This window comes from Cynara cardunculus, assembly GCF_001531365.2.
Source record: "Cynara cardunculus var. scolymus isolate 2C chromosome LG 8, CcrdV1, whole genome shotgun sequence".
NCBI classification, from domain to species: Eukaryota; Viridiplantae; Streptophyta; class Magnoliopsida; order Asterales; family Asteraceae; genus Cynara; species Cynara cardunculus.
Window position 1 is genome coordinate 24,047,641 of NC_037535.1, and position 8,541 is coordinate 24,056,181.

At 29.6% G+C, this 8,541-nt stretch overlaps 1 protein-coding gene across 1 annotated transcript; it reads right to left on the reverse strand.

Moving 5' to 3' along the window:
- Positions 1-2,732: 2,732 nt before the first annotated feature.
- LOC112517410 (protein GRAVITROPIC IN THE LIGHT 1-like) lies at positions 2,733-4,277 on the reverse strand. The gene has a single exon (XM_025124839.1). The coding sequence runs from the start codon at positions 4,275-4,277 to the stop codon at positions 2,988-2,990; it is 1,290 nt and encodes a 429-aa protein (XP_024980607.1). The 3' UTR covers positions 2,733-2,987.
- Positions 4,278-8,541: the final 4,264 nt, after the last annotated feature.

Genomic DNA, 8,541 nt, shown 5'->3' on the forward strand with positions numbered 1-8,541 from the left:
TTACAATTTTTTAATATTGTTACATTAATAAATAATTCAAAAAAATCTAATTAATATAATATATTTATACGTCAAGTAAAAGTTTTTGAACAAATATAATATATTCTTTAAAAAATAATATTTTTTGGTAAAAAAAGAACAATTTTTTTCCCAAAAAACCCATATCTAAAAAAATTATTAACGATAAGTTGTCTTCTATTAGATTTATTAATATTGGTATATTAATTAATAATTTAGATTTTTTTTAATTTATTTAATATATTTATTAAATAACATGTAAAATATCTAAATATTAAAGTTAAAAGTACATTGTTTAATAAGAACTAGTAGATGCTATAATAAAATAATTTTGAAAGTACAATGTTGTAATAAGAAAGTCACATCACTATAGTACATGTGGACAGTCTATGTGGACAATGAGATGGCATGAAAACCTGGTATAATGGGTAAATTTAAATCAAAAGATTACCAAATGCTATAATGTGTAAATTTATCAAAGTACAATGTTCTAATAAAAAATAGTTCAAAARTACATTGTTGTAATAAGAAAACCTGGAAGTACACTGTTATAATAAATAAATTTATAAAAATAGATTGTTATTTTGTGTGTTTTCCTCTATTGATTGACCACTACAACCAAATCTAATATATCACATTGAGAGATGGGGTCTGAGAAGGTGTAGAGACAGACTTAGGATTTTTTTTAAAAGAAATCATTATTGGTTTGTTGGTTAATTCCTTACTTTTTGTATGTGAGATCTTGTGTTCCAGTCTAATATCGAATTTTTTTTCCTAGAAACATAATAAACCTTAAATTAACAACTAAAAACAAATGGAGCCTACGCGGGATGGAAGAAAAGTCGTCTAAAAGGACCAAAACTAACTATGCCAAGACTAAGTTGTGTTTTTATTGTAGTTTCAAAATATATATGGTGACACCTAACATTACAATACAACTTGCATCTTTCATGAATCTAATTTTTTTAGCTTACAAYGGAGGAACGTAGTGATGACCTGTGCCATCATATCTAATGAAATTGTGTGTGTGTGTTTGRTTCCAATGAGAATGAAAGTTATGATGAGAAACATAAGAGATCTTCACACTTGAAACACAACCCTAATTGAATCTCAAACGCTAATGAGATACACCAAGATACATCATATCAATTCTCGTATCAAACACAATTTGACAAGTTGGGGTGAGAGATTAAAACTAATCAAGAGTCCATTCTCACACGTTCCCTCGTCTCTCTCTCTCTCTCTCTATATATATATATATGGGTTGGTTCAAATACTAACTAAGGTTTTTGTGTTAACTTTGTTAACCAAGCTCAACCAATCATATTCCATCTTTTCTTTAGGTTCACATATAACTCATATATTAATGACAAGGGTAATTAAGTAATTTGTCATTTATGTAACTTCCAAATCATTAATTGAGAGTTACAAATATAAAAATCTCAACAATTGATGATTATGTAATATTGATATTTTTTATACGTGTTCATGTTTTGTAATTTCGATTTATTCTATCCATAATGATAATGATTTTGTAATTGTTAAAGAATTTTCGATTGAAAAGATTTTGATATCGTCCGAGTAATATGGATAAACCTATTGGAAAATAGACAGACAACAATGAGAATGAAAATGTTAAAATCGTCTACAACTACAATCGAAATTTGAATTCACATGTAATTGTTAAAGAATTGTTCACAAATGTTCATATTGTGTTCACATGTACATTAGCTGCATATCTCAACATTGACTTGCTCCTGAATGTGTTCATAATGAAGGAACTATTGTTTACAAACTGTTCATATTGTGTTCATACCTGTTTTGTTATTTATTTGCTTTCGTGTAACAATTATTCTTATTATATTCATATTGTGTTCATAAATGCTATACAGTCAAAGTTCATATATATGTCATTTTTGTTCTATTTGACACAATGGTTCACACACACATACACATATATGTGTGTGTGTTCATATGGTTCTTACATTAACAAAAATAAATTAATAAAAATAATGAGATTTTTTGATTTTGTAACTCCCAATTAATGATATGGGAGTTATATAATTTTTTTTTACCTAAATACTCTTTTCCCTTTTGTTCACATATGTTCTTTGAAATTATAAATTTAAAAATTAAATTTTTTATCATGATTAATTACAACCCTTTATTGTAAGAATCAATGACCAAGATTGGTTAACAAAGTTAACACAAAAATGTTGATTAGTATTTGAACCAAGATCTATCTATCTATCTATCTATATATATATATATATATATATATATATATATATAAATATATCGTATTTTAAGTTATTTTAATGCAATATACAAGGAAACATGAGATCGTAAACCATCAATTCGTACCACATAAAATCCGATCTAAAAAACACGTTTTTTCAAATGCTTGTTATGCAAATTTTATGCAATCAGATACTTCTCTAGAAATTAAAACTAAGAGGACGTTTACTAAACACTTATCCGGTAAGTGCTTATCAGGTAATTTTTCCTACCCGATGAACATGACAAGGGTCGAAAATCTTACCCGATAAGAACCATGATAAGGATAGAAAGTCTTACACCATAAGTGATGGCGATGACTCTTACTTGGGTAAGCGTTTACCGGGTAAATTGTTACATACGATACAATTTTAATATACTACAATCTTACCTACTAAAATAGATTATAATGTTGACTCCTACCAATAAACGCTTACCGAGTAAGCATTTGAGTAAACGACCCCTAAGATTTACCGAACAAAGTTGCCATAAGATAAAGAAGTAACCTCGTTAAATCCGGTACCCTCCCCCTAATATTAACAAAATTGGGGAAGTCTTTGAAAACATACCATTCCTTTTACGCGCCTTCCTTTTCAAAAAGCAAACAGCATGTAGGCCCCATGCACCAAAAGGCCAAACAGCTGATCCCTCTTTCTGTGTTTGTGGGTCCACGTTCACTCATCACCGTCCGATCAACTCAGGTACACGTGACACTGTACAACACTTTTACCCAACTTAAACCCCGGAACCACCGTGAACGCCACTTCCCGGCGATTTTCCGGCGACAAAAACACTTCTTCATTCACGCACTCCATAAACACCTCCGAGAAACGACACCCATTCCTGACCTGAAATATCGACGCTCCATCTGGATCCAATGAGAAAGCCAGACAATGCAAGAGCCAGATCCGTTTCGCCGCCTCCGCAAACGCCGCGAAGAACGTCGTCTCCGGGAACTCGCCGGCGGTCACTAAGCTTCTCTGATTCAAGTTTCCGAAAAGCGATGATTCCATTTTCGGATGAACAAGTCTCAAGTACTTAAACCAACAAAATTTAGCAAATGCAGATGACGGTTTCCATGCGATATACTCCCCTGCTTTCAAGTATTTCAACTCCATAAATCTATCGAAGAAGAACTGCTGTCGTTTCGCTTTTCGTGGCCGCCGATCGCCGGAAACGGAAAAATTAGGGTTTCCGAATCCATCGAACATCTCTCTGCATACAAACGACTCGAATGCATAACTTCTATGCGTTTTGTTCACGTAAACAACATTCGGTTGGATCGTTTCGGCAGCTGCATCCAGATTCCAATCGGCAAATTCCATTTCAGTGATCATAAACTTGACCAGATTTTTGATCGATTTCATCGATTGTTTCAGCGCTGTTACGAAATTACTCGGATTCAAGGTTGAGAAATGAAGATTCTCATGAGGTGATGAAGATCCACTTGAATTCAATCTCCTTTCGATCGATTTATTCTCTCTGTTGGCTTCTTCCAATTTCTCTTTCAAAAATATGATCTCAGAGTCTTTCAACCGGCTCTGACTCGCCATCTTCTTCCCTGTGTTTTGATATGTTTTCAAGAGATTCTTCTGTTCTTGGATATCAGCCAACAGTATGGTGTTTTCAGGAGAATGATCGTCGATATGATTCTTCAAGAAAGATTGTTTGAATTCCGATAATCTCTTCAACTCCGCCACCACGATCTCATCCGCCGATTGAATTCCTTCAGGATCGTAAGGAGATTGCGAATACTGCAACTGAGCGTACGCGGCTTTCACCGACGATAATGTAGCAAAAACTTTTGCAATGAAGGCATCCATTAAAACTCTGTTCTGAAGCTTCTCATCTTCCTCGTTGAACAACTTAACTTTCTGAGATTCATCAATGGCTGTTGCAGGTCGAATATGCAAAACCTTGGCAAAGGTACGACTCAATCTACTCTTACTTGGGGTTATGGCGGATCTATGAACTGAATCCATCTGAAACAAAGAATCTGAAACTGTTTATGGCTAGAAATGTTAATCTAATGAATTTCTGAAGTGAAAATGGGAACGATGAGCATGTGTTAACAAAAGATGAAAGCGATAGACTTTTGTTAACAAATGGAAAAGCAGTAAGCTTTAATCCTTAGATCGAGGCGATAACCCAACTTTATCCTGTTCAATATATTGGGAAGTTGTCCTTTTTATTTTGATTGGGAAAAACAGAGTAAAGAAATCAAAAGGATTAATAGTGTGTAGAGAAGAAGATGAACATAAGTTAGAGGGAATGTCGTTAGATAACGTTAATGTCTTGAGTTTGATGGTGGGCCCAGTATTTTATCTGAGCAGCTCCACCTTTACGGTGGAGCAAAAGCCCACAAAGTCGTCCAATGTGTTTATAGTCGGATTTCATAGTTTTGAGGGATTTTGGATGTTTTGTTGATTTTGAGGGGATTTTTACGATTTTTTTTTGTCGATCATGAGAGACCTTATCGGGGTTTTGGTTGATGTCAATTGTATTTTCTCATATCAACCCTCAAATTTTAGCGTATGCATTTTTCATAACCCTAAAAAAACTCTACTTGCAAAAATTGTGAAAATCAGCAATCGGGTGTACGGGACCCTGCTAGGGGCTTCACAGGTCTGCCTCTGAGTTCCAATGTTGATCTCTTGAAAAAGAATGACTACCAAATTGAGAAATTCCCTAGTTGGACTTTCGAGTTTACTACACGGACAATACATTCTAAGAAGACTAAATCGTGAGAAGGTAAGAAAAGAAAGGTTTATATGTGAATCCATTGAAAAAAATCCAGAAAAAATGTTTAAATATACATATGTGAACCGACGTTATAAACTATTCATGTAGGTTTGAAATATGTATCTTGAAATAATATTTAACATTTTCATTTGAATGTTATGCTATTATCACAAAACACAAACCACCTAAAACGTGTTATTACAAGTCCACATCATGGAATATGTCTTTATCATGTCCTAGTCACACACCTTCCCTGAAAATAATTTGGTAACCTATTTAAAGATTGTGTATGATTTAATCAAGAAACTTTATCATACCCGTACGTATATATGTACTAACGTATAATCATTGTTTAATTTTTTTCTTAGAGTAAACTAGAAATTTGGTCTTGGTGGTTTGTCGAAAATAATACTTTTCAATTCTGCAATTTTAAAATTATAAGATGACCATAGAAAAATGTCTCGATTTGGTTTTCTCCACCTAACAACTGTTGAATAAATTAAGTTAGATTCCAGACATTTTTGTCATTTTATCAATTTTTTTTGTATTTTACCCAATCAAATACCATAAGGAACCTAAATCATTAATCATAAGATCTATCTTTTTGGGTAAAATACAAATAATTAAAAAATAACAAAAATGCCCCTCATTTAACAAAAAATTTTAATAGCCGCTAGAGGGACATACCAAATCTTGACGTTTTTTATGGTCATATTGTAATTTCAAAATTGTAAGGACAAAAAATGATTTTAGATAAACCATAGGGACCAAATATGTAGTTTATTTTTTATTTTTCATTAAGGGGTATGTTCCCAAACGAAATCATAACCCTTACGTTAAAAATAATAGATTTTTCTTTCTTCAATAATTATGCTAAAATAAAAAGAAAAAGTAGCCCAATCCCTCTAAAATTAAAGAAATCTCTAAAACTTAATATTAAAATGAAAGATATATTATTGGTAAAAAAGAAAGATATATTATTTTAATTGTTTCTAATAATGAGTGATTATTTTAATAAATTTTCAAAAAAAAATGTATTTAGATGATAAATTTATAAAACATTTTAATGATATAATTAATGGTGAATTGCTAAATAGAGTAGTTATTGGAGTTTGATCTTAATTATTTTTTTAGAAATTTTGATATTTTATTTTACAAAAATTATAATACAGTCGTGGAAGATGCTCTAAGCAGGGTGGTAATCACCAACATCTAGCTTACCAAAATTGAAATAACTGATGGTAGATGTTCATCTTAAAAACTAAATGAATGATTTATGTGAAAAGTCAAACTACGAATCTTAAGATAGGGAAGTCAGGGGTGCTCAAAAAACCGACTAACCCAACCAATCCAATCTGAAAATACTCAAAAAACTCAATCCAAAGTAACCCGACATGTAGTTTATACACTATTAGACCATACCACATCTATTGGATTGGAATTGGGTTATGGTAATTTGAACCCAACTCAACCCAATAAAACCCGATGCCTTCCTATATTACGGATTTAATCTCGTCATTGATTAATATCTATACTATATTATAAGACATTTGGTTAAAACTCTTAAAAACTCTTAAATCCGTTCATCCCTAAACGATTTTATCTCTATCCGATTTCATCCCATATCTGAATTCGTGTAACTAACTGCAGATAAACACAATCAAATACAGGATAAACATTTCATTTTAAATTCATTAAATTCTAACAGAATACTTAATTATTATCTTTATAAAATTTATAATATTAAACCAAAAATAAATTGTTTTATTATTAAACTTAAATTAAATTATACAAAAAAAAATATATTCTATATTATAAATCATTTGACAAAAACTCTTAAAAACCACTTTTTATGCGTAAAGTATTGTTTATTAATGCATATTACTTAAAGCTCAAGATTACAAGTAAATTGTGCGTATGTATAACTTATTAAGCCTCCATTATCTTTATAAGAAAATATTATTATTAAACCAAATATAAATTACTTCGTTATTGTACCTAAATTAAATTATAATAAAAAAATTGAATTAAAAAATTACACAAAAAATGAGGAATTTTAAATAGTTAATTCGATACGAATATCGATATATTTTTGTTATGCATAAAGTACTGTATATTGATGCATATTACTTAAAGTTTAAGATTACAAGTAATTATGTATAAGTACAACTTATTCAAGCTCGATGTTTGAGTTCGTATAAATAACTGCGGATAAACATAATCAAATAGATGATGAACATCTCTTAAAATATAAAAAATCTAAAATATCATTAGAATAAATATTAAAATCACGATGTATCTCGCTGTATTGTGCGAGTACGCTTCTAGTATGTACATTAGACATTCGACCAACTCATAATTATCTATATTAAAAATTATATTACTATTACAATTACAATTTCAACTTTAAATTAAGTTTCTTATTTACATGAAATTTCAATCCGTACTGTCTAAATTGTTAAAGAAAGATTTATATAATATCATACGTCTGGATCTTTATCTTTTATATGAGATTTACTGTATTTGGTTTTAGAGATGCAACAAGGCACCTTTTTTGGGTGGCGACATTGGGCAGCAATTTGAAACCAATGGGATCCACATCCTAAAGAATAGGTATATAATAAATATCATAAAAGTTTAATATCTAGATCCACTCACTTGTCCTTTATTCTAAAAAACTAGTATCTTAATGCAACAATTAGCCATAAATATTCTTTGATTGTAAATACAATCAACAACATTACAAACATCTTCACTAATTATATTATAATTTTTCAAAGAATAAAATGTATTAAATAATAACTTATTTTTATAAATTTTTTTATTACAATATTGTATTTTCAGTTTTACCTATTACAATTACAGCAATGTATTTTTAAGTTAATTTTTATTAGCGCATTATACTTTAAAAAAATTACTTTTTATAGTATTGGATAATCTTTTGATTTATATTTATTTATTATACTAGGTTTTCATGCTACCTCACTTTCATGTAGGATGTCCATATATATATATATATATATATATATATATATCATACCGTAGACCTGACATTTCTTATTATTTCATTGTATTTTTAAAATTATTTTATTATAAAATCATCAGTTTCTATTACAATATTATACTTTTGATTTTACCATTTCATCATTTACACACTGTACATTTAATCAAGCATATTACTCAAATTTAGTGTACGATTATAATTCTAAAATTTTCAATTAAAAATTCAGTCTCCTCAAATAGAGATTATAATAATGGGTAACTTTTTTATTTAAATTAGGGGGTGGCTAATGGCACCCCTATCATGTACTAATGCCACCCCTAAGTAGCCTTTAATCATTTGTGTTTTATAATTTTTTGTGTTTTTTTGTTTTTTTGTGATTATTACTTTTTATTTTATTATTAATTAAAGAAAATTTTAATTAATATATATTATTTATTTTATTTTCTGTTTTATTTATTTATTTATATTATATTTTAATTAATATAAATTATTAATAAATA